At 40.1% G+C, this 26,187-nt stretch overlaps 1 protein-coding gene across 2 annotated transcripts in view; it reads left to right on the top strand.

Annotated features, from left to right (window-relative positions):
• Nucleotides 1–26,187, top strand: part of HEATR5A (HEAT repeat containing 5A) — a 132,048-nt gene that overhangs the window by 9,675 nt on the left and 96,186 nt on the right. For both annotated transcript variants that reach the window (XM_089691190.1, XM_089691189.1), the window contains exons 2-11: nucleotides 2,744–2,955; nucleotides 3,081–3,189; nucleotides 8,376–8,525; nucleotides 9,274–9,436; nucleotides 11,624–11,784; nucleotides 17,885–18,134; nucleotides 21,830–21,985; nucleotides 22,089–22,339; nucleotides 22,907–23,018; nucleotides 25,350–25,502. In XM_089691190.1, the coding sequence (XP_089547316.1) occupies nucleotides 2,744–2,955; nucleotides 3,081–3,189; nucleotides 8,376–8,525; nucleotides 9,274–9,436; nucleotides 11,624–11,784; nucleotides 17,885–18,134; nucleotides 21,830–21,985; nucleotides 22,089–22,339; nucleotides 22,907–23,018; nucleotides 25,350–25,502 (1,717 nt within the window). The remainder of the gene's footprint in view (nucleotides 1–2,743; nucleotides 2,956–3,080; nucleotides 3,190–8,375; nucleotides 8,526–9,273; nucleotides 9,437–11,623; nucleotides 11,785–17,884; nucleotides 18,135–21,829; nucleotides 21,986–22,088; nucleotides 22,340–22,906; nucleotides 23,019–25,349; nucleotides 25,503–26,187) is intronic.

The following is a 26,187-nucleotide window of genomic DNA, read 5'->3' as shown; positions in this document are numbered from 1 at the left end:
ACCAATGTTATAAAATCCATACCTGGAATTCAGCTTTAAACAATCTAAAATTAGCTAAATAGATAACTAGTGAGGAATTTTCTCAACTCGCGTGTATGGCTACTTTTTAAAACCTCCTTTGGAGCTTGCTTATGCTAGTTGGCTTTGTATGTTTCAGTATAAAAAAAAAAAAACACCCCAAAGGTACACTGCCCTTTTGTTCTCTTGCTTATTATCAAATGCACTTGGCGTGGTGTGTTGGCTTGTTTACTAATGCATGTGTTGGGGAAGAACATGTGTTCGTATCAAAAATACAGTATGACCCATGGGTTAACTGTAACCAGCCATGCATCATCCCTATGAACACATTATTACTATAAAGCACTTTCTCCAGGAATATATCGTCTGCTGCTTGTATTTTTTGGATGATGCAGTGCGGTGTTTTAACTCCCAAAAGATTTAAAATTCTGCTCAGCGAGTCATGCCATGCGTTTTTACACCCCTCCCAAACTACAAAACCAAACAATTATTCCCTGGTTTAGCAATTTAGCTTTGTGATTATACAGTGTGTCACTTTTTTTGCTCCCAACCCGCTCACTTGACAATGAATCAATAATAATGAACTGTCAACTAATGTTGTCTAGTGACTAGCTGTGCGTATCATAAGAATGGCTGGCCAGCATTACAAATCTTTTGGCAGGTGAAACAGTAAACATACTATATATATATAAAATATAGTGTAGTGGCATTCAACCAAGAAAACAGTAGAGAAGGAGGGCAGCGCTGGAGTTTGGAGAGGGTAAATATTACTTCGATATTTTTTTCCTCCTTTTTTTTTTTTTTTTTTTTTAATTATCTTCTAAGACTCTGCCCATCTAAAACCGGAAACAAGTGATCCACATATAAAAACATCTTGCCTACTTGTTCATTGTATCAAAAAGAAAAAGAGGGGCTACTACCTTTTTTTTCTTTTTTTTTCAGAACTTTGTACTAGCTTTTTTTTTTTTTTTTTTTTTACCAGCGACAGTGGACATGGTTGGCCAAATTTCTGGGGGTGTTAGGCCCCCCTTTACCCGCTATACTGCTCAGAGATGGAGAAAGAGCAAGTATCCTTGGAAGGTACAAGGTTAGAACCTCTGTCCATTTATGTAGCTGTCTGTGTCTCTGATTGGGAGATTCACTTCACTATTAGTCCTGTGACCAATGATCTGATACAGAAAGCAATGGGAAATCCAAAAATTTTGAGCTGCCACAGAAAGAGGATTTGAGTGGAAATCTGCCAGTGGGAAAATTGGGTAGCAACTGTCTTCAGAGGAATGTACCCTTGCTTTTGGAGAGATCTCCTCTTACTTCCTGCTGTCCTTTTTTTTTTTTTTTCTCAAAATGATAAATAGGTTTTACTTACATGCTCTGTGCAGTGGTAGTACAATGAGCAGCCCCTTACCTCCTCTTCTGGGGTCTACCACTAGCACTGTACGCCCTTCCTCTGTTCCGATTGCCTCCATACAAGGTGTGTGCTATGGGAGCACTCGTGCAGGTGTTCTCCCAAGCTGGACTGTGTATGCCCATAAGCTTGGCTACACCCACTGCTCTCTCTTGAACTGGATTTGATTGACAGCAGCAGGAGCCAATGGCTCTCACTGCTGCCTCTGTGTCCTGTGAGAAGAGGGAGAGAAAGCAGTGCTGCTGCAGTTGAACACAATGCTGGATTGAAAGAGGAGCCAGGTAAGTGTTTAAGGGGGGCTGGGGGAAACTGGAAAGTTGTGTTTTTTTTTTTTTTCACCTTAATGTAGAGAGTTCATTAAGGTAAAAAAAAAAAACCTTATGCCTTTTATGTGGTTCTAAAGTCATAACATTTTTACCTTAATGCATTCCCTGCATTAAGGTAAAAAAACATCGCAATAGCAACATCGCCCTCAAAACCTCACTTGATCCAGTACTGTGCACACCTGTAGTGGCTCTATCCCTGCATTCACAGGTCACAGATGCAGCAACAGTGTGCAGAGGGGGGGATGTCAAGCTGCTCTCTGTGCATTCATGAATGCACACAGCTTGTCTCGGGAGCTAGCCCATATGTCTGCCTCCACAGCAAGAAGCTTTCTGTGGGGGCTGACGCAGAATAGAGTGCTGGCAAAAGACCCCAGAAGAGGCAGTTTAGTGCAACTTTGTGCTATACCATTGCACAGAGCAGGTAAGTATAACATGCTTTTTATTTTAGGTAAAAGAAAATATCCTTCAGAACTACCTTAAGGGAAATCTCCCTGATGGCACAGACAGCAAAAAATTAAATAAATAAATAAAATACCTGACGGGTCTTAAGCATTCCCTACTCTAAACAGTTTTTTTTTGCTTTACATACACCTTAACATTTCAAGATCTAGCTGATACTTGGTCCTCTTTAGCCTAGTCCTCCTCATTTTAATTGCAGACATAACTGCGCCTTTTTCCCCCAAGAATACCCTAGCAAGGAATAGTTTATCTGCAATGGATGCATCCTGCACAAAGAATTTGATGGAGCTGTGATCTCTGTATTGAGATAAAAATCAGCTTTAATCCTTGTAATGCTAAAGATCAGTGGTTCTTTATTATCACTTGTGCCATTTTCACTGTCTATAAAATTGCAGAGATCACTGTTCTGCCAGCAGTGGTAGAAACAATTGTACCTGATGGAAGTTTTCACAAAATGTATAAAACTTTCACTTGTGAAACAGTTCACTGCATTGAGCAGTAGTCCAATTAACAAAGTTTTGGTTTCTGTATTTAGGCGGAAGTAAAGCAAAATCAGAAGCAGTTGGTTCAGCAGTTGACTTTGATAATGATGGGCTCACCTGGACCTCCAGTTCGTCGACTTTTGGCACATAACTTTGCTGTGGTGTATAGTTCTGGAGATACATTTTCCGCTTACGAGACAATTGATCGTTGTAATGAACTGATTCGAAGCAAGGATGATTCTCCTAGCGGCCTTCCCAACAAGTTGTATGTATAAGTTCTTTGTCTTAGAATTTTACCTTGCGTCTTGATATTTAAAGCCTGCTGTCATCCTTTATCCCAGAGTCACTACTTGCAGTATCCTGAATCTTTATTTTTGTTTCATTATTCAGAGCTGCAGTTGCCTGTCTTGGAGCTCTGTATCAGAAGCTGGGTCGCCTTCTGGGAAGCACATTCAGTGACACGGTTGCTAACCTTCTGAAAGTTTTGCGCAATGCAGAGGTAAAGTGAAATGTGCACCCTTTAAAATCAGATGTTAGTTGTGACACAACAGATGGTCAGAGATTTTGGGCATGACACTATATTTGTCTACTGGTATCCACATCCTTTAGCTTTGTTGAATACTTGTGCATATCAACAAACTTTAGAGGGTTTTCTTAATGCTGTGTTGTGACATATATCCAGTAAACGAAAAATAAAAGTTCATATTATTCATATGACATGAAACGCATATAATCAATAAATAGTAATATATTTTTAGGGCGACCATAGAATGTATAGACCTTTCACAGTCCACTTGTAATTGTTTACATATGATCACAGGTCACTTTTTACAGTTTATCGCTTTTCATGGATCATTGCCTATATAATCAGGAATAGAGATTACAGTAAATATCTAGGATGTGTAGTGATATATAGCATGTCTTTAGATATTGTCATATATACATTGCATCAAAAAAAATGTTTTAATAACTCATAATACAAATTCACATGCATGGTGTACAAGTCCTGTTTTTTCAATGCTGCTCGGCTCCTCGTCTTTTTTTTCTCAAAAGATCCCCAACCTGTGCTTATCAGGGACCTGCAGGAAAACAAAGGAGCTGAGAAAGAACTTGCTTTTATGCACCTTCCCCTGGCCAAGTGTACTACAAAATTGTCTTGCCCTTACCAAAGTAGGCAGAAGTGGGGTATGAAGTAAAAAGGCCTCTTCAACCCTCCTAGTTTCATAACAACCAGTGTGCACATTACTTGATTATACTCTCCGGTGGCGTGGACAAATTGGTATCACTGGCAGTAATAATAACCTCCCATAATTTGTGTTAGTGGATGCAATAACAACCCCCAACATTGGTGTCAGTGTCCCATCCCTGCTTTGGTGGTCGTGGCAGAGAAAGTTAATCTGATGTCGTGATCTCGGTATAACCACTTGCTGACAGGCACTATATACTAAACCCCCATCTTTTGCAGCCAAGGAAGCTGCCACCTTAGCCTCTATTTAACAGTTGCCATGGTGCTAAACGTGATCAGTTTTGACACCAGTATAGATTATTGGGGGGTGGAGTGTTGTACAGGGTATCTCATATACATATACATAATAACTCAGTCAAATTAGTGGGACTTTAAATATACTCCTGGTAACCACAATAATAAATAAACATATATACTAATAATTTTTATTCATAATTGATTAAAAACAATAGTGTACCACAACAGACAATATATAAAAGTACTGTTACATAAAGATTAATCACACCCTTGATGTGTATCCTTGGAAAAAGGTCTACGCATTTCGCGGATTTACCACTTCCCCAGGTCCAACAAGGATTTTTTTTTCATACTAAACCACATACTTAAGTGATAGTAAAAGCTTCTACAAATAAAAAAACAACAGTAATTAATTATACATACATACAATCCCCAAAATACATATCTTATATTTATGTATGTATCCCAAATGCACCATATAGTAAATCTTACTCTCAGATATCTTTGGGACAAGAAACCAAATTATAAGGATGATTATTATCAATGGAATGCAATTGTCGGCCCATGGGAGAAAACCTCAGGGAATGCAGCATCACTGAATTGTCTGAAAAAGAAGGAAAGGACACAGAGGATTCTATTTGTGTAGTAAACAAACCCCCATATTGAAATAACTTGTATAGGGCCTAATAATATACTGTAATATGCTAAATACAGTTAGGTCCATATATATTTGGACACAGGCACAATTTTAGTTTTTTTCAGGTATTTACCAAAACATATTCAAGCTATAGTTATACAATAGATATGGGCCGAAAGTGCACACTCTCAGGTTTAATTTGAGGGAATGTACATCCAAATTGGAGAAAGGGTTTAGGAAATACAGCTCTTAACTGTAGCCATCCTTCCTTTTTCAAGGGACCAAAAGTAATTGAACAAGTGAATCAAAATCTGTTTCTTGGCCCGGTGTGGTCTACTCCTTCATTATTTCTTCATCAGTTAAGCAGGTAAAAGGTCTGGAGTTGATTCTAAGTGTGTTATTTGCATTTGGAATCTATTGGTAAATACCTGAAAAAAAACTAAAATTGTGCCTGTGTCCAAATATATATGGACCTAACTATATACCAGGTTTGTGCAAGTTCATGGATATAGGAACAGTCCAAATGTGATAACTTAATTTCAAAATTCTTTATTTAATAATCTTTGATGCTTCTTTCTTCCAAAACAAACCACCAAACTGTACAATCCACCACCAGAGGTTGCTAGATGGATTTACTAGAGCTAGATGCTGGTAATGTTATAAACCAGCTTACAGCACACTCTCCCTCTGGGAGTGATATCCTGCTGACCCAGCTATTTCCTTAAAGCACTCTTGAGCACCAAAATAATTTTTTATCATGGAAAGAGGAGAGAAAAGCTTGCATAGCATAAAAAACTTTTAAAACATGCTTCCTTTATTCATAAAACCAATACAATCACTTGATAATGTGTTACCACTAATACAAGTGCAAACAGCTTATTCTCATTCTCGGCTCCCTCTGACTGAAGCTAGTTTCTGCAACTCCGGAGTTTCGGTGTGCTTGGTGACATCATGTCCAAACCCCGCCCTATGTGTTTCATCATTGGACGTCTTCCAGGGGCGGTCAGCTGTGCGCCACGAATCATGCCTTTTATATACATAATTTACAATCCCACTATGCCGCATAATCCGCATATACTATCACATCTTAAATAAATGTTTAAAGGGGCACTCTACCCTACGACTAGGTTGCTTAAATGAGAGTGTAAATTCTATAATAACTTTTAATTATATTATTATTCAAGAGTCTCATCCATGAGCTCATGTTGGGAAAGTTTTTTTTCAAACTATTTCCATTTTTTACAGGCACTCTCCTCTATTAGTGCCCTAATTCTACAGTTCTTAAAGAAAACCTTGTCCTAAATGTGTAAAGGGGCACTCTACCCTAAAAAATAATTGGGGGGGGGGATTAAAACATTTTACACACACACACACACACACCAAAGGGACCATGTTCTAGATGTTTAAAGGGGCACTCTGGATACTTAAAAGTAAAAATTAACAAAAATAGGTATCAGTAATTATGGTTCTTAAAACAGGAGGTAACTCATATTTACGCCCAGATAACCCCATTACAATCATGAGTCTCAACAATGAGCTCATCTGAAAGAAGGATGTTTATTCCTAAAATTTTGAACACCATAGCCAACCATATTCCGGGGCCCTCTCCACTGTTTGTACCTTAATCCTATACAATTAAAAACATAGTGTATCGAAACATTTTAAAATAAAACATAACAGAGATCCCACTAATTTGACTAGGTTATTCAGTTATGACACCAGTCATTTCATGGCTTGACAGCACTGTTAAGAGCACAAGTAGCTGTGACAGCATTTACTGCATGCCTTGAATGTACCTTTTTTGGGTTGGGAAACTGTTAAATCAGTGGGTTTAGGTCAGAGCTGATGTGAACAAGCCCTAAATCAGCCAATTAATTTTGCGGGCCCATTCACATGTGATAGGTCTAGTTCTGCTTTGAGCCCCCAGAAACTAGCCCTAATGTAACTGTAAACTCTAACACTACCTTAGCACTTAGATATCTATGTTTATCTTGTCTCCTTTGCAAAATTATTGTGAAAACCTGTTTACAAACCAACAGGACTCTGTATTGAAGCCAAACGGCACCAGGTGGTAACACCAACGATTTACAGTAAGAATAGGATGGTGAGAAAATAATATTGCAGACTAAATCATGATCTTGGCTACACTGCCTTGTGCGATACTGCCCTGGAACAAAGATGCAGGGTGGGGTTTTGTATTCACTGGATCCATACTAGATAGAGATCATAGGCCCATAGCCTGTGCTTAAAAAAAAAAAAAAAAAATAGGCAATGCTCATATTTTCATCCTTACAGATTCATTTTAACTAGCAGCTGTCACTGCAGTATATTTTTCTTCCTTTAGCTCTTGGAGTGTTGGTTCTGAAAGTATGTGTTATATAAAAGTCTCAAAATAGTGAGTACCACCTCAGACCTCGGTCACAATTCTGGATGTGCGTTTATGTCACAGGTCACATGACACAGAGCCACATGGGAAACCTAAGAACACTTCTGCTTATATTTGTGCTTAATCCTGCACTGAACTGATGAGACCTGAGAAGTTTTCTTGGAAAATACTGTCTACCGGGTTCCAGTGCCTACAGGATGCACATTAAATACTATGGAGGTGCATGTGCTGTGCGGGTCATGGACCACTATATTCTGCTACCTAATACCTGCTTTAAATACAACGTTTACACTTTTATTGTTTCGTTTTAAGTAGCAAACGTACTTTGACATGTTTTGACTTTGTACTGTAGATTTGTAGTCTTCATATTTTGTTTTCCTGTCACTAATGTTTATAATTTTGTATTTCAATGTTTTTATTAATTTATAAACAGTTTAAGACAGGAGCAACAAAACACGCCAATGCAGGGGCTGTCAATTGCACATAAAAAAAAAAAAAACAGTGCTCTGACACCAGAGCAAAAGGTGCGCCCACGCAGGGGCTATCACTGGCACATAAATGACAAAAACATTGGTATAACACCCACAGTAACTCAAACCAAAGGCAGCTGTCCCTGCCACACCAAAAACAAACAAAGGAAAGGAAGGAGTACAAAAGGAAAAAGATAACAAGACCAAGAGCAGGGGTCTGAGAACGCCAATACCGAGCAACATCACAACTCCAGACTAGCTGGGGGGAGCGTGGGAAAGGCATAATTTTTATAATTTTAACCACTGATTCATGTCACTTAATTACATAGAAAATAGTGTGTACCTCTTTCTGTTTAATTTCCTTTACGATGACCTTATGTCAAAAAGTAATCACATTTATTTTTCCGGTCTAAAGCTGGCTAAATGCTAGTAGATTTTCAAACAAAAATCTTAAAACTTGATTTTTAACAAATGGATTTTCCTGAATGAAAACCATAGTCACTATTAGAAATTTGTTCTTTTTAGAAAACTTTTTTGTCCTTTTTGTCTGCCGTCGAAAACAAAAGACTTGCTTTCTGGGCATTCATCCCTGATCCTTTAGGGCCCTATACATGACTTAAGGATTTAGATGCTGTATTGGGTATTACAGTCTGTTCTGCTATTTTTACTTGAAACTCAAATAGTCAATTGTTGTAAATTATTGTTTCAGTCTCAGGGCCGTTCTGAGATCATGATGAGTCTGGAAAGAATAGTGGCAGGTCTTGGACCCTCTGCTGCATCCTGCCATAGAGACATTTACAAGGCAGCTCGTTCATGTCTGACGGACCGGTCCATGTCCGTGCGCTGTGCGACTGCACAGGTAGGTCATTACATGCATTTTTCTCAATACATAGGATTCTTATAGTAGAAGTAGTAGTTTCTGTTCTTAAAAGGAAAGGTTGTGTCTTGAACAGAACTGGTAGCAAAGCCGCCACTGTGCTGAATATAGATCTTGTCTTTGTAGTCACCTCTGAATACTACGGAGTCTCTGCATTCCAGACTCGTGCAGCTTTTCCTCCATCGCTGTTGTTGGCTAAGGTCCTGGCAGGGGCTGGGAAAGCCTCACACAATCTGCAAGCACTGATAACACATACCTTCTTTGGCCCATGCCAGGACCTTGGCTTTAGATTTTCTAAGGAGAGATGAAGCTGAGGCATTGGATATGGATTCCCAATATATAATGAGTGAAGTCCTTTTAAAACCAGATGGCTTGTGTTCTGCAAAACATGGGCAAAACAAGGTCAACTGATTTGAGAAATACCACTTTGAACTCCAGTAACTTTAGTTTGGCACCCTCTTTGGTTGCAATGCATAAGAACCTGGACTGTAACAGAGCTGGGAGCAGCTGCATGCATCTGAAATATGTCAGAAGTGTTGTATCTGTTGTTAACGCTTAAATCAGTATTGAATAAATCATTTTCAATAAATACATACTGTAGGTGAATTAAACTGTGTGTTTAGATCTTTCTTTCTAGATTTTCAGTGTAATACATTTCATGCTGTTAGACTGCTCATTTAATTTAAGTTTGTGGTGTTTTTCATTTGTAATTTTTTTTTCTCTTTTATAGTGCCTCCTAGCACTGCAAAATGAAGCCTCCTTCATGTGGACGTCTGATCTGGAGAGCTTAGTGTCCCTGTGCTTCAAAGCCTTTGAAGGAAGCAGTTATGATGTCCGTCTAGGAGTCTCCCAATTGTTGGGAAAAGTTCTGGCAAAGGCAGTGTTGGGAACATGTGAGTGAAATCCGTTTTCATTTCAGCACCTTTCTGTTATCGTTTAGGTAAACCTTTCTGTTGCCCAAATATGTAAATGTAGCGGTGAATTTCATAATCTACTCAGTCAGCTGTTAAAATCACACACTTTCCTCCAAAATGTACAGCTTTAACACACTGAACAGTGCTGTTACCAATATACAGTAAAAATTTGGCTTTTTGGCATTTACAGTGCTGAAGCCCTCATCTTCAGCTCAAACTACTCCCCCTTGCCACTGGTGTATGCCTACTAGGCTGTGAAGAGTATTTAAAGGTTTATTGATTATGCATCTCTGAGTGGTTTATATGCTGAATGTTTTGGATTTGGCAGCAATTTCTGTGAATATTACAAAAGAAGGAAAGGGCAGCTTTAAATGCTAAAACCTTTCCTCTGTACTAATTATTTTGTAATAGTTTTTTCCTTTGCACTTGATCCATCTTGAAGCCCAGTTGTTTGCGAATAATAAAGTCAGGATGCTTAAAAACTATATATCAAACCTGGAGCAGCCAGAATCTGGACAAGATGTGCATGACAACCAATCAGCTCCTATCTTTCATTTTCACACCTTAATTGAATAAGCTGATTGGTTGCCATGCACAGCTACTTCAGGGTCTGTCTGGTCCAGTTTTGATGAATTCTCTTCTATTTGTTTTTAGTATTTAAAGATAGCCATACACGAATCAAAATTCATCTGATTCGGAAGTGACTGGACAATATACTATCAGTGTGTGGACGTCTCTGCTTGATAAAATCCGATTCTTAGACAATCTGTTGGAACAATGTTCTCATTCAGCGGCTGCAGCCACTGATCAATAATTCTGACTGCGGTGGGTTCTCCTGTCAGAATGCAAGGTCCCAATGCAAGGGAGGGGGGAGATTCCTTCATCCACCTTGTGTGTTTGAATAGAGGAATCTGTTATTTTTTGTTTGTTCAGGCCACTGGCTGAATGAAAGAATTGCCAGTTTTAGTAGTGTGTGTTTTCTTAATGCCTCCTCATGCCCAGCAGAAAGGCCTTGACCTCCTGGAGGCAGCAGTATTGTGTGGGAGCATTGGTCTCTGTACAATGATTCAACACAGAACCAGCAAACACAAATGCTCCTGCGCTTGGGGATGGACTCGATGCAGGCTACAACCACATAAGGAATGTCCTGGAACATGCGCACCTTGCTGCCCTCAAATGGACCGGGGAAATCCAAATATACTGAATGAGGAAAGAAAAAACAGAGGGCGCAAAGGCCTAGTGCATTACCATAAAAAATGTTTAATAAAAAATAAAGTAGGTGTTGTACTCACAAACGACAATGTAGTCAAGGCACATCATAAAGAACAGCTGGGTCAACACCGCGCTGAGTAACAGTCCGCAATAGGGGAGTATAGACATCCAAAAGGCTGACGCGTTTCGAGGACTTGCCTCTTCCTCAGTGGCTCTGAGGCCTGTGCACCCTCTGTTTTTTCTTTCCTCATTCAATGATTCAACACAACCTTTGCTATGGCATTGCTGATGGCTGCACTGTAGTTGTGACAAATCAAGGAGGCGTGTTAGACCACTGTATAGAGACTGCTGCTCTCAGGAAGAGTGAACTGGCCTTTAGAGGGCAAGGGCTTTTCTGCTAAGGGTGGAAATTATCTGAAAAAATAAACTAATAGTGGGATTGATTTACTAAAACTGGAGGGTGCAAGATCTGGTGCAGCTCTGCATAGAAACCAATTGGTTTTCTAATTTTTGTCTAAGCTTGACTGAACAAGCTGAAGTTAGAAGTTGATTTGCTACCATGCAGAGCTGCACCAGATTCTGAGTTCTCCAGTTTTAGTAAATCTCCCCCAGTAAGTTGTTAAAACATAAAGTTTTAAAGCACATACAATTTTCGTATCAAATGTATTAAATTACAATTGCCTTAAAGTAAGTCTAACCCCAATCACTAAATTCTAGTTTATCAAACCTTATTGCCCTAATTCTGGATTGTTTTATATTTTTCAATGGAATAAAATATAATATTTTAACATATATTGTATCTATGTTCATTCCTGAGATTTAGAAGCACCTTTAAAGTCCCATCTTTTGATATACATACATTTTTCAGCGTTCTGGTTGTTGGATAGCCGTTTATTGTCATTTATTACTGTGTGATTAAGTTTTTGACAATTTTATTGTTTTCTGTCTGATTAGCTCCCTCAAGGCAAAGTGTGCGTAGACTGTCACTACAGGAGGCTCTTGGTCTTTTGTCTACTGGATTCCTAAGAGGAAATTCTGGCTTTCTTAGAGGTGGAGGAGATATACTTGGAGGAAATGGCAGCACAACTCGCCACGTGCGTCTGGGAGCAACACAGGTATGTGCTCAGATTAAAGATAAAGTATAACTGATTGTTAGGGAAAGTTCTGCTGTAGGTCCCTTTTTTTTTTTTTTTTTTGTATGAATATTCATGGCATTATCCCCCAAACGACACGTGTGTCACAGCATCAGATATGGTCTTAAATGTCAAAAAGCCCTTGGGTTGCTTCTGAAAAAATATTTCTTGTTTATGCTATTAGTTCACTGCTCTCCAATAGTGTTCCCCTTTATTATGACTAGGAGCCTTTGGGCTGAATTAATTAAATTGCATAATTTAGAACAGGGGTCTGCAGACTTTGGCTCGTGGGCCACACATGGCACGGTATAAGTGTTTATCTGGCCCTGATGTGCACAGTTTCCGCTTCTCTACACTGGTGTTCTAGCAGCTAATGAAGTGCTTGTCACAGTAAGCAGGAGGATGGAATTTTCTCCATCCAGTCCTGCTTCACCCCAAATCCTTCCCTGCTGCTACACAGCTACAGTCACATTGTAAACCTAATAAAGAGGTAAGGTAAGACCCTTAAGAAGTAAAGGGGGACTGTGATGGGGACACCAATGTAAGGGGAGGAGATTCTGATGTAAGGAGGGACACTGAAGTAGGAGGGGGGCTCTGATGGGCTACTGATGTAAGGAGACTGTGATGGGGACACTGATGTAGGAGAGGATTTTACTTTGTTTTACTAAAGTTCTTTCCCTTGTTCAGAGTCATATCATGCTGATTAGATAAAGATCCAAGTAAAATGTATTTAAAACTTAAAAACTTTTGGGCCTGTAAATATTTGTAGAACATACAATATGGCCCTTGTACTGAAAATTTGGAAGACCCTTGATCAGCTTTTTTATTTCTTCAGTCACTTCTCAAACACTGAATTGTTTGGTTTGTGCTTGCTTTAACCCCTTATTTACTATGTCTTTAATAAATGTTCCTTGGTAGACAAGGGGTTAAGGATACCATTTCAATTCCTATTGTATTGGGTGGATCTTACATATCCAAAAATCAGCACTGAAACCGTCACATTGCTTGAAGTATCTGAGCCTGGACTTAGTCACAGTCCTGTCTAAGGGTTCCTTCCCCTGCTTTCACATTTAGACCCGTTCTTGCATGCTGGAGTCCTCCTTTGCGGCAGTTCCACATGCCCAATTTCACTCCAGACCATTGCAACTTAACATTCTGACAGTATAAGACACAAGGGTTCAGTCTTTGGATCATCCCATACATCTAACCAGTATGGCCAGGCTTGCTCTGACATGGTGGAACACAAGTATCACACTGAAATTGGGAAATCTTGTTCCAATTTGAGTTGGAAGGTGCTCAAGACAGAAGCCAGGCTATCAATCTTGGAAATAATCCAAGATACCCTCTCGGTTCAAGGGACTTGGCCGTCATACTCTTGTCACCCAATCGATATTCTGGATTTTGGGGCGATTCGGTTATCCCTTCAACACTGGACCTCTCAATTGCATGGTCATCTGACCAGAGTTCAATCAGACATTACCACTACAGTAACCTATATAAGCCATCAAGGTGGGACCAGAAGTCTTGAAAATCCAAAGAAAGTTGATCTGAATCTTGTTTGAGCAGAATTTCATGTTCAAGCCCTGACTGCTGTGTACATTCCAGGCACGGAAAAATTGGCTGGGGGACTTCCTCAGCCATTGGCACCTGGACTTTGGAGAATGGTCACTCTAAGGGGTTTTGGGACCTCTGTCATAGGAGGGGGGCATGGACATGGACCTACTGGCTTTCATAGTTGTCAAGAAACTGAGCAGGCTTTTCTCTTGATCTAGTTTTCACAGTGGATACTCTGATGACTCTGGAGGTCAGTTCAATTCGATCTATGCTTTTCTCTTTCCCAAGCTCCTTCCTCAAGGTGGAGAGATTCCTGGTAATTTGTCATTGCACTGGATTGACCCAGGAGGATGCGTGCTTGGGAGTTCTGTCAGATTCAACATTGCCGAAAATGTACAGGGACAGACAGGCAGGTAAGAAGCTTTAATGCAGAAGAGGTAAAGCATGGCTTTTCTGCATTAAAAATCCTGCCTGTAACCAATTTTCAATCCCCAGCCTAAAGTTCCACTCTAAGTTTTACCAGGTTGATGTTCAGGCCAGAGCTGATAACCGCTTCAGTCATAAGATTTATCAGGTGGCTCTGTAGGCTGTCTTGAGCCACCCTTGTTAACCTATCATTTTTTCCTTGTGGGCCTGTTAGCCTTTCTTTTGCTGTTGCCCACCCCTCAGTTGAAAAACTTCTGGGCATCCCAGGCTTTATTTGTAATGTGCTCCAAGTAAAGAATTGTACAGGTAAGACAACATCACCACAAGAGAGCCTTGTTTTGTCCTAAATATAAATAATTATGTTTTTTTTTTTTGTTGCCTTGCTTAACCGCTTTTACCGCCGCCCTATAGCAGAAATACTGCTACAGGGAGGCAGGGGTGCACAAAATCACGTATTTATACGTGATTTTGCATTTCTGGGTAGAGGGAGCGCACTCTACCCAGGCCGCCAATCGTGGCCTCGGCTGTCAATCACCGGGTCCCGGCCGGTGATTACTCATCAGCACCTGGTGATCGCTGAGTAATACCGACAGGGGGAGAAAACTGTATGTAAACAATACAGTTCTCTCCCCTGTCAGCTCCAGCACACTGCTTTGTATGGCTTTGTGTCCTTACAGTGGAAAGCACAGAACCAGCCCCATAATTTCAAAACGCACAGCACACAGTTAACCCTTTGAGCACCCCAGATGTTAACCCCTTCCTGACCAGTGCCATTAGTACACTGTCAGTGCTTTTTATTAGCACTGATCACTGTATTGGTGTCACTGGGGATGTCAGTGACACCAAGTCAGTTCCTCCCAGTGTCAGAATGCCCGCCGCAGTCCCGCTATAAGTCACTGATCGGCGTCATTACTAGTAAAAGAAAGGAAAAAAAAAAAATTCCAGTATATATACCGCCATTTGTAAACGTTATAACTTTCACATAAATTATTTAATTTACATGTATTGGGATTTTTTTTTTAGCAAAGACATGTAGCAGAATACATTTTGCACTAAATTTATGACAAAATTAGATTTTTAAAAATTTTTTATTGGACATGTTTAATAGCAAAAAGTCAAAAATATTGTTGTTTTTTTTCAAAATTGTAGGTCTATTTTTGTTTATAGCGCAAAAAATAAAACAAAATGCACAGGTGATCAAATACCACCGAAAGAAAGCTCTGTTTGAGGGAAAAAAAGGACAGAAATTTCATTTTGGGTGCAGCAATGCATGACCGCATAATTGTCAAAGTAACGCAGTGCCGTAATACAAAAAATGGCCTGGTCACGAAGGGGGTAAATCCTCTGGAGGGCAAGTGGTTAATGGTGGCGCTGCGGGGGCACACATGCTTTTAAATAATATCTGAACTTCCATGCTCCAACGGTAAAAAATGAAACTGCTAAATTTTACATTTTCACATTTTTCTTTTTTTTTGGGGGAGAGTATACAGTCATGCTTTTTTTGCAGGGGCCAGTTAGTGTGAACATGACTGGTTACATGACGAGCGCTCGGATTGCTGCAACCTGTCCCTAAAAACAGAGCAGGATGGATTGGTGGAAAACATGACCGACACCAGAGCTCCACATCCCACATCTTGCCTGTTCTCAGTTAGTCAGATCCTTCGATTGTTATAGATTGATTACCCAATCTTGTGCCTTAGGTAATCTTTAAAGATTCATCAGATAAGAAAAGGTGATATAAAGCCTACACATAAATCTGGGAATTCTGAAGGCACACAGTTCAGATAAGAAAACAATTCGCAGTTTACTAAAATTTTCTTTTTTTTTTTAAAAAAACAAGGTTATACAAGACAATTATAAATCAACTAAACACCTGCATGTAAATACAATCTAATGTGCAGTTTTTGCTAGAATTGATATACTGTATACAACCTGCAGAGTTCTGTGACTCGCATTTATTAAACCTACCTAGTAATTAAATTTTATGTACAAAACACCTAACCCATTTAAGACTGGCAAATCTGAACAAATGTTTTCTTGTTTCCATCTGGAATCGGGAAATAATATGTAAGACAAAACTAGTGTAAATGATAGATTTAGTCACATCTGTTTTGAATAATTTCAAATTTCAATTTCAAAACCCTACATCCACTCTGTGACAGGAGGTTCAGAACACCTGCAACTAGCCTATCTCCATATTAGATTTTTTTCTAGTTAGTATGTTAATGGTCAGGTTACTTCATTCATGCATTCAGCTCACCTAATTGGCTGCAGTGTTTCCCCTTGTTCTCCCAATCTAGTGCTTGAAACTGTTAAGCTGGCCATAGATGGCTCAAATCTCAGCCGGTGTAGCAGGTACCAGCCAAGATTTGATCCATCAATGTAGTTTTGAGTGTGCTTTAGGGTGTGGCTAGCTTGCAGTCATTGCACCAGCTATGAATACAGCATAATACTGAAATGTTCCTGAGGAAAATGAACTTGGACATGGATCTTTTAACATGGTAATGATTCAAAGCATACTAGCAAATCCACCAATGTATACCTCATAAAAAAAAAAAGTTCTAATTTGATTCCAAACTGAAATTTTGTGTTGGGATATTAAAGTATAAGTCCGATGTTCCACCTGTTCTTAGGGTGGAACATATAAAACGTTCTCACTCCTGCAGCCCCCCCCCCCTTCTCGATTCCCCCCCCACCACCTGCAACAGTGGGCTGGGTATCTTTTTTTCAGGGACCCACTATCACAATTTTAAAAGAGTGCGGGTGTGTGTAGCTACGCCCACACAGCTGCATCTTTCATTCACAGAGTTCTGTGAATGAATAGACTGAAAGTACTGACAGCCTTTGTGGCTAACAACTTGTAGTTCCTAATTAACTACAAGGGTGCTGGTGAGCAACCTCCTAATTCATTGATTATTCCTGGACTGAAGTAACTGCCTGCCCGTATCGGAATTGCAGGCAAACAGCTACACTAAGGCCTCATTTACACTCGAGCATTTGCAATCTCAAGCCGAATTGCCACAATTCTGCCTGCAATTCCAAAATGCTCTGCACAACATTTCATATCCTGCCTGTTGAGGTGCCATTCATTTTCAACAGCACCAAAACGTGGTGCAGTTCTGCTGTGATTGTTTCATGGTAAATCACAGCAAACCGCAGCATGTGAAGCTTGTCCCCTTAAAGAAGTTTCTGCTCCTGTTGAGTGACAAGCTTCACGCAATGCAATTTCAGCAGTATTTCTTGCGTGACAAATCGTGGCAGAACCGCACCACATTTTGGTGCCATTGAAAATGAATAACACCTTAACAGGCGTGGTGCAATTTGTCATTTGGGCAGAGCATTTTGGGATCACTGGCAGAATCAGAGATCGTGAGTGGGACCTGACATTGTACCTGTGAACTGCTGATTGTGGGTGCGATGCATTCCAGGCTCCTAAGAAAAATATTAAATGCTCATTTATTTGCAAAGAAAATGTGCATTTATTTATTTTTTAAGGTAAACGTATCCTTTTTAAACCGCAGTTCCTGTAGAGAAACCCACAAGCATCTTGCAAATGAAGGATTTTGTGGTAAAAAGTCTCTAAGACTGGTGAGCAGTTGTGAAAATGCCTACAAAGTAATTTCTGCTAGAAGGGACAAGGCCAGGATCTGAGTCCAAGGGTGTTCTTGCTTTTTCCACAGTACATCATTTCATCTGGTAATTTATTGTTGAATAAATTATTGAAAAGGTTAATATTCTTTGTGTCTTCAGGACATTTAATGACATTGCCTTCAGTTGTAGGTACTGTTTAAATGAACATCTACTCTGCCTGTTCAAATAACATGAAAACGTGAACCATTTTCTTTGAATATACTTATTTTTTTCACATGACTGTATGTAGGTAGAATTTATCTGGTGGTATCTGGGTAAACGCTTCTTCAGTTACAACATATAAATGAAGAGTCTGTTCATGGCAGGATTGCTAATGCCTTCTCTTGATGGTAACAAACTTCCCAAATGCTCTTTCTGTCAGCGCTCTTTTTCACCATAAGTATGCAGAAGTTTTTTCTCCAGTGAGCTGGAAGACTTGAATGATTCCTTTCTGTTCTTTTTGTTCACACAGGCATATATTGTCTTCATCAGCACACTTGGAGGACAGTGGCTTTCTAGAAATGTCCCATTGCTCTTGTCACACGTGTTAGAGTTGGTTTCCCATCAAAAGGCAACTCAGAGCCCGGTGGAAGCTTGCTGTATGAGACGTTGTGTATCCTACATTCTCAGAGCTACAATAGGGGAAATGCTGAGTGAGAAGGCCCAGCTGGAAGCAGCTAGAGAGATTTGTGAGGTCATCAAGAAACTCATAAAATCTGTGGGTATGTGATAACTTGTCAGTGCCACTTTAATTTATTCTGTACTGGTGTTATAAAAAAAACTGCAGCCCTGATGGTATGTATCTAAACAAATTGCAGGATCCCCCCCCCCACCACCTCACTATTAGTCATTGAAACCACCCATTAGAATGAACGAATAAAGTCGGGAGTTGGGCCTGAGCTCAACTTTGGGAACTGAAGTGTCGAGCTGTGATTGCTACACTTTCTAATATAGAGACCATAGTGGAAGCAATCAGGAAGAAGGAGGTAAATGCTGACAGTATTTACATTTTTCTAGTTCAGAATTTCTCACAGCAATATCCAAAAAACAAAAGTTTTGTTCCAGTTTGTAAATCGTAGTTACATTGGTAGTCAGGTTGAAAAAAAAAAAGCAACAAAAACTTCACCTAGTTCAACCAACTGAAAATAAATAGAAAACCCCCATACTCAGAATCTTACACTTACAGCTGATGCAAATAAAGGAAAAAAAATCAACCTTCTAAATCATGGTCCTAATATTGGAGAAAATCATTAGTTAAATAAATAGCAGGTTTGTTCTGTAACATTACATCATTGTAAATGGGTAATCCACATATTTTTAGAGCCCACAAAGTATACCACAGAACAATCTTTCCTTTTCAAATAATAGCCGTAACATGCATTGCTGTCTTGTAGTATACCCTTAGGCCTCATGCAGGGCGTTTTTGCTGCCACTTTCAGGGGCGTCAGGGTTTTTCTTTTTTGCTTGTAAACGCCCCTCCATATTATCCTATGTGTCCATGCACACATAGACCATTAAAAGCTTTTAGTGGCAGGGAAAAAACCTATTCCCCAAAACACAGGTTGACTTTTACTCTTTCCATCCAAAAAACCTTAACTGCTTCCCGACCACCCTATAGCGGAACTCAAAATCATGTGTGTGTGTATATATACAGTTGCAAGAAAAAGTATGTGAACCCCTTGGGATTACGTGGAGTTTTGCATGAATTGGGCATAAAATGTGCTCTGAACGTCATCTAAGTCACAACAATAGAAGAACACAGTCTGCTGAACATAATACTCCACAAACATTAGATGTTGCCATGGTTTAATTGCACATAACATGTAAACATTCACAGTGCAGGGAGGAAAAAGTATGTGAACCTTTGGACTTAATAACTGGTTGACCCTCCTTTGGCAGCAATAACCTCAACCAAACGTTTCCCGTAGTTGCAGATCAGACCTGCACAACAATCTGGAGTAATTTTGGACCACTCCTCTTCACAAAACTGTTTCAGTGTAGCAATATTCTTGGGATGTCTGGTGTGAATCGCTCTCTTAAGGTCATGCCACAGCATTTCAATCAGGTTGAGGTCAGGACTCTGACTGGGCCACTCCACAAGGCGTATTCTGTGCTGTTGCAGCCATTGTTTTGTTGAATTACTTGTATGCTTTGGGTCATTGTCCTGTTGCATCACCCATCCTCTGCGGAGCTTCAGTTGGCAGACAGATGGTCGTACGTTTTCCTGCAAAATGTCTTGATAAACTCTGAAATTCATTTTCCCATCAATGACAACAATCCGTCCAGGCCCTGAGGCAGCAAAGCAGCCCCAAACCATGATGCTCCCTCCGCCATGTTTTACAGTGGGGATGAGGTTTTGATGTTGGTGTGCTGTGCCTTTTTTTCTCCACACATAGTGTTGTGTGTTCTTCCCAAACAACTCAGTCTTGGTTTCATCTGTCCACAGTATATTTTGCCAGTAGTGCTGTGGAACATCCAGGTGCTCTTTTGCAAACTTCAAACGTGCTGCAATATTCTTTTTGGACAGCAATGGCTTCCTCCGTGGTGTCCTCCCATGTACTCCATTCTTATTTAATGTTTTCCTTATTGTAGATGTGTCAACAAAAATGTTAGCATGTGCCAGAGATTTCTGTAGGTCTTTAGCTGACACTCTGGGATTCTTCTTTACCTCATGCAGCATTCTGCGCTGTGCTCTTGCAGTCATTTTTACAGGACGACCACGCCTAGGGAGAGTAGCAACAGTGCTAAACTTTCTCCATTTGTAGACAGTCTGTCTTACCGTGGACACATGAACATCAAGGCTTTTGGAGATACTTTTGTAACCCTTTCCAGCTTCATGCAAGTCAACAATTCTTGATCGTAGGTCTTCTGAGAGCTCTTTTCTGCGAGGCATGGTTCACATCAGACAGTGCTTCTTGAAACCAGTAAACCCAAAACAGGTGTGTGTTTTTTAAGGGCAGGACAGCTGTCAGCAACACATCCAATGTCATCACACTGATTGGAGTCAAGGTTGGCTCACTCCTGGCTCCAATTAGCTCTGGGAGAGGTCATTAAGCTAGGGCCTCACATACTTTTTCCTCCCTGCACTGTGAATGTTTACATGTTATGTGCAATTAAACCATGGTAACATCTAATGTTTGTTTAGTATTATGTTCAGCAGATTGTGTTCTTCTATTGTTGTGACTTAGATGACGTTCAGAGCACATTTTATGCCCAATTCATGCAAAACTCCACATAATCCCAAGGGGTTCACATACTTTTTCTTGCAACTGTATATGTATGTATGTATGTATATATATATATATATATATATATATATATATATATATATATGATTTTATATTTCTGGGCAGGGGGTGCGCACGTCCCACCCTACCTGCTTAGCTATTGGCGTCTACAGCTGCCGATCACCCTCTCCCGGTCGGAGATTCCCCGCCGGCACCTGGCGATCGCAGAGGAACACTGACGGGAGAGGTTTGTATGTAAACAATACAGATCTCTCCCCTATCAGCACCAGCATGCTGCTTTGTTTTGCTCTGCATAGCGATCAAATGCCACCTAAAGAAAGCTCCGTTTGTGGGGAAAAAAGGATATACATTACACTTGGGTGCAGCGCTGCATGACCGCGCAATTGTCAGTTAAAGTAACACAGCTCCATATCACAAAAAATGGCCTGGTAAATCCTCTGGGGAGGGCACATGGTTAAACTGTAATAAGCCCGCAGCCTGCTCTGTTTGTAGTCGCTCGTAAAAACAACTTTAATCTGGTCAAAGAATGTAATTCAGCTAGTTCGGTAGGGTCCAGCTATATTTCAGTCCATCGGTAGCTCTTGCTCGACAGAAGTCAATCTAATAATCGACTTCTATTAAATGGGACTGTTGGAAAACTTTTATTTCGTCATCAGATGCAGCACTGATCCATGTATTTTGACGGTGGAGGAGTAACTACTGTCAGAATACAATAGTACATTGAGGATGATTCCTCTATCCACCTCGCCTGTGTTGATGGGAGAGGTAATTTTGTTTTTTTTTTAAATCAGCTGTATGGCTGATCAAAAAAAAAAAAAAGAATCATCTGTGGCCAGCCTTACAGTGTTCCTGTGGCAAAATAATTAAAGCGGAGCTCCATCTAAAAGGGAAAGTTCCGCTTTATGTACTGGTCCCAGTAATTTTTTTCCAAGAAGTCTTAGAAAAATAGAAACATAGAAGACTGCAGAAAAAAAGACCCAAGTGGTCCATTGAGTCTTCTTTAAAACACAGCTTGATTATATACAAATATCATAGTATGGCAGATGTTGTTAAAGTAATGTTCTCTTTTTAAATGTATGCTTGCTTACTAATCTCTTTATTTTCTTTATCTGCAAAACCCTCCCCCTGGTTATGTATACTTTTTCATCCTATTTTTTTTTTCCTATTAGATCTTGTGCTAAGTGACAGTAATCAGGAAATTCGGTTCAGTGCCACTGATATCTCTGCCAGTCAGCATGTGTTGGTGTGTGCCCTGCAAGAGCTTGGGGATCTTATTTTAGGACTGGGCACTACAGTCTCCCCTTTGCTGCGTGACTCCAGTGCTGGTAATCTATATGTGTCTGCAGTGGGGCTGGTTACCATATCTGTGTAAAGATGGGATAACTATACTAACACATTTCCTTATGCTGCTTTACCTCTGTCTTATAGGGGTCCTGGACACTGTGATTTCAGTAGCTCTCCACCCTAGCCTAAGTGCCCGCTTAGCCTCCGCTTGGTGCCTTCGCTGTTTGGTAGTGTCTATGCCTTCTCTAGCAGCTCCTCTCTTAGATCGATGTGCTGAACGTCTGATAGCTCTTAAATCCTCTTCTGAAGCAGTGAGTGGGTATAGCCTTGTAGCAGCTGGACTGCTTGGCTCTGTTAGACTGTGCCCACTTGGTGTGCCACAGGGAAAAGGAAAGGTAAGGATCAAGCTCTGTAATGATCTTCACCTAGAACCTCATTTACTAACTGCAGTTGATCTGTATTGCATGTCACATAATTGAATCCATTCGCCTGCTTTGTATTCCTCAGTAGCATGCCGTTGTCACTTTGCATGTTTCCCAAAGCCTTAGAATGGTATAATTCCTTACAGTGACAGGGATGCGCAAGTCAGAAAATAAAGCAATTAACTTTATCGATTGATTGCTTTTTGTCATACCACTGCTTTCCTGCTCTTCAGTCTTGGCATCTTTCACTTAACTAAGTAAACATGCATTGTTGCAGATGAAGTATAGTCCTTGAGCATCTGTGTTTCTTTTCATTTCAGCTGTCATTTTGCAGTGGCTGGATGATGTAGAGAAACAAGAAGTGAAATAGGTCACATGATTTATCTAACAATTCCTTTCTTGCATATAAAATTGTGTCTCTAAATTAAATAAAGTTCTTTCTTGCAACATGTTAAAAATTAGGCTCTAAACAATTTTGTAATGAGAGCTAGAGTTGATGGATTGTGGTTATCTACTTTTAAACTTCTTTCTTCATCGTAGGTAATATTGAGCCTGGCAGAAGACTTACTATGCTCTGCAAGCCAGAACAGTCGGCTCTCCTTACATCGAGTACATGCTGGGTGGCTTCTTATCGCTTCCCTCATGACTTTGGGTAAGAGCTTCTTAGGATATGCAATTGAAAAATGGTCAGTCCTACAGTAAAAACCTTATTAAGCTAAGACTCCTTGCAAAGCCCACTTGGTCTGTTTCTCTGACCTCGTGCAGGACACACAGGGAGCAAATTTTTTTCTGCAACCAGTCAGTCAGTGTTGATAGGGGAATCCCTCTCACCTAACCACTAGCAATAATCGCATGTAAAATCCGCCAGACTGGTTGTACCCAAGTTGATCAACTTGCTACATTCAGCTTGCCCATACATGGTTTGAGTCGTCTATGGCCAGCCTTAGGCAACTCTATGATTAAGCTTTATGTGAGTGAAATGTGTCAATGGGAGGATCCCAGGTAGCCTGTGCATAGAGCCTAGTAAAGTTTTCAATGTGGAATTAAACTCCAGAATGTTTTTTGTTGTGGCTGGAATAAACTGGTGTGAGAACCAGCCCCTGGAGCTGGGGAAAGCCAAGGGTACTGGTGACCTGGATCAGAGCTCTAGTATTTGACATTGGGTATCTCTTTTGTACTTATGTATGTAATGCACAGAACTGGCTATGAATAACTGTTGTTAGTGGTCATGTTTATTGGTTTAGTCAATGTAGATAAATGTTTATGAAAATGAATTTAGCATGGTTGACTTTAAAGGGTTAGCTCACCTTTATCAAAAACTGCTGATATGAGATGTCTGTAGATAAAAACAAAAAGTGCATCTTTGACTACTTAAGGCCCCGCTATTACTGCTCCCCTTCACTATCACGAGTGAGCTCTCAAACTCTGAGCTCAGAGCTACTACATTAGGGCAGAGAAAGCCCATGAGGGGGGTTTGAATCGGAGAATGCTTACTCCTGTGATGATAAAAGCGAGCTTCACTTAAAGTCCTAGCAATGTCCTGGGAGTTTTCAGGTCAGGCTTCACAAGTTATATAAATGGCTTACACCTATAGCAAGGGCATTATTCAATTTTGATCGAAGCTGTACAGCTTGTGTTCACCTGCAGATATCTCTTATCTGCATAGGCAGTTCTTTGGTAAGAATGATCTATGTCTTTAATGAATTATGAAAACAGAAGACCAGAACTACAGACCAGGATGACCACATTTTCTTGCTATACCTTCTGTTCAGCATGTATTTTGAACACCCAGCAAGCACACTGTTACCTTTGGGGCTAAAAGAAAGCTTAAAGCAGAATATTTGGATGTTACCCAACACTTGCAAAGCATTAGCTTCACTGCTCTGTGGTGCAGTGAATTCTGGCTTATAGTGTTACTAAACCCACAACAGTAAAATCAGTCTGTATATGCAGTGAAGCTTGCTTGTTATACTCGCTGTTGAACCTAAGGGGTTAATCCTCTGCATTGTGTAAAAATGATGTTTGATCCTGAGTTCTCTGATCCTCTCCTTCCTATGCCCCCCTCTTATCTCCTGATAAGACATATTGTGTGGAGACACTCTGCACATACTCAGTTTGGTGTGTATTGCTAGGTTTTTTTTTTTCTCGGAAGAGTGCATGTGATCAGCACAGGGCCGGGCAGCACTGTCCTGGCAGAGGTCAGGGGTTCGGTATCCTCCTAGCGCAGAAAGAAAACTCCTACAACTTTAACCAGTGCTCAGCTGGACACTGATAGAAGTCACAAGACTGCTCTAACTGCTGATGAGAAAAGATATTTAATAGTTTATATTTACTTAAATAATTGCATTTCCATGTAGTCTGTGCTGTGGGAGACCAGATATAGTGGATGCAGGGTCCTGGGTTTAGTAACACTTTAAGGCTGCAGTAACTGTCAGTGTGGACATTATAGTCCATATTCTTAAATGGGCATCATCTAGCACAAATTATATCCAAAATGACTAGTATGAAGGATTCTTTTATGGATCATGCTTAGTTTGTTAATTTCACATCCTACGATATGATCTATACATGACATTGATGACAAATAAGTGGTGTATCAGAATAATCAATCCTTTAGAGCACATTTTTTCAGGGTAGATTCAACAAAATTTCAAGCTAGGAGTTGCACATTTAATGTAGTGATGAGATCTATTACACTGCTAATATTTTGTTATTTGCGTTTATGGATCACATGGAAAGATGTGGAATTAAGGAAGTAATATTATGATCTGAAGGTGGAATCTGATGTTCCAATCTTTTTGGATAAATTTAGGAGTGCCCTGCATGAGCAGATGAGAATGGATCTTGGCATGAGGCATGCTATAAGGGTGTGCAATTTTGATTTATGTTCAGATCTAGCACCAAGACCCCCTTATGAGCAAAATCTAAAATACACCCGCATTTGCTTCTTCCCTTACTTTACATTTCCTAACAAATGTTTTAGGTCCTTCAATGGTCCACCCTCATTTAGGCCGGATTTTACTTCTTTGGCGGAGTGTTTTCCCACAAAGCCATAAGGACTTGGAAACAGAACAAAGTCGAGGAGATGTCTTCACTTGGCAAGTGACTTTGGAAGGCAGAGCTGGAGCTATGAGTGGTGAGTCTGAATTATCAGCAGGAAGTAACATATCACACCAAAAGTTTACCAGTGGTTATAAGTGTTTTGTGCCCTAAAGCTGCAGTTGTCCATGCGTTTGGCCTAGTGATTAAGGGGAGGTTATGCATTCATATAGGGAAGGTTGTTTCTTTTTTTAACAAACAGGAACAGACGTCTGCTTTGTAATGCTTGCTTTTGGTAATCTACAAGGCTGGCAGGAAAGAGTAGTGAACACTGGCCAGCATTAAAAGACTTGCATATTTTTGAAAATGAACTTCAAGCAAATGGCTTAATGCACAGAAGAAATATTGTTTTGACCTGCCAAAGAATTTGTATTTCTGTACACCCAGTCAGGAGATTTTCACAGCTCTGCCACATAACACAGCCCCATCTGACAGGGATTCACCTGCCTAGCTTGGCAGTGTAGTATTGCTTTGTGAATCACATGGCTGTTTGGGCTTAACTTTTCTAATGCAATGGTGTGACCAGTTTTCTTGGTTTTGATTTTTCTCATAAAACTATCTTGCTGCTTTAGAATAGCATTAAAATGTTATGCTTCACTTTTAGTATTATCATTACTAGGGGCCAATTGCGTGTTTGCTATAGTTGCAGTGATTGTTTTTCAATTTGTCTCATTTGTGCTCAGTGTTGACACTATTCATTATAGATATATAAATTTAACTTG

This window comes from Staurois parvus, unplaced genomic scaffold (assembly GCF_062004578.1).
Source record: "Staurois parvus isolate SC_StPar_1 unplaced genomic scaffold, SC_StPar_1.0 ptg000553l, whole genome shotgun sequence".
Classification (NCBI taxonomy): Eukaryota; Metazoa; Chordata; class Amphibia; order Anura; family Ranidae; genus Staurois; species Staurois parvus.
The sequence above is the reverse complement of the archived record's forward strand: the minus strand, read 5'-3'. Positions and strand labels throughout refer to the sequence as shown.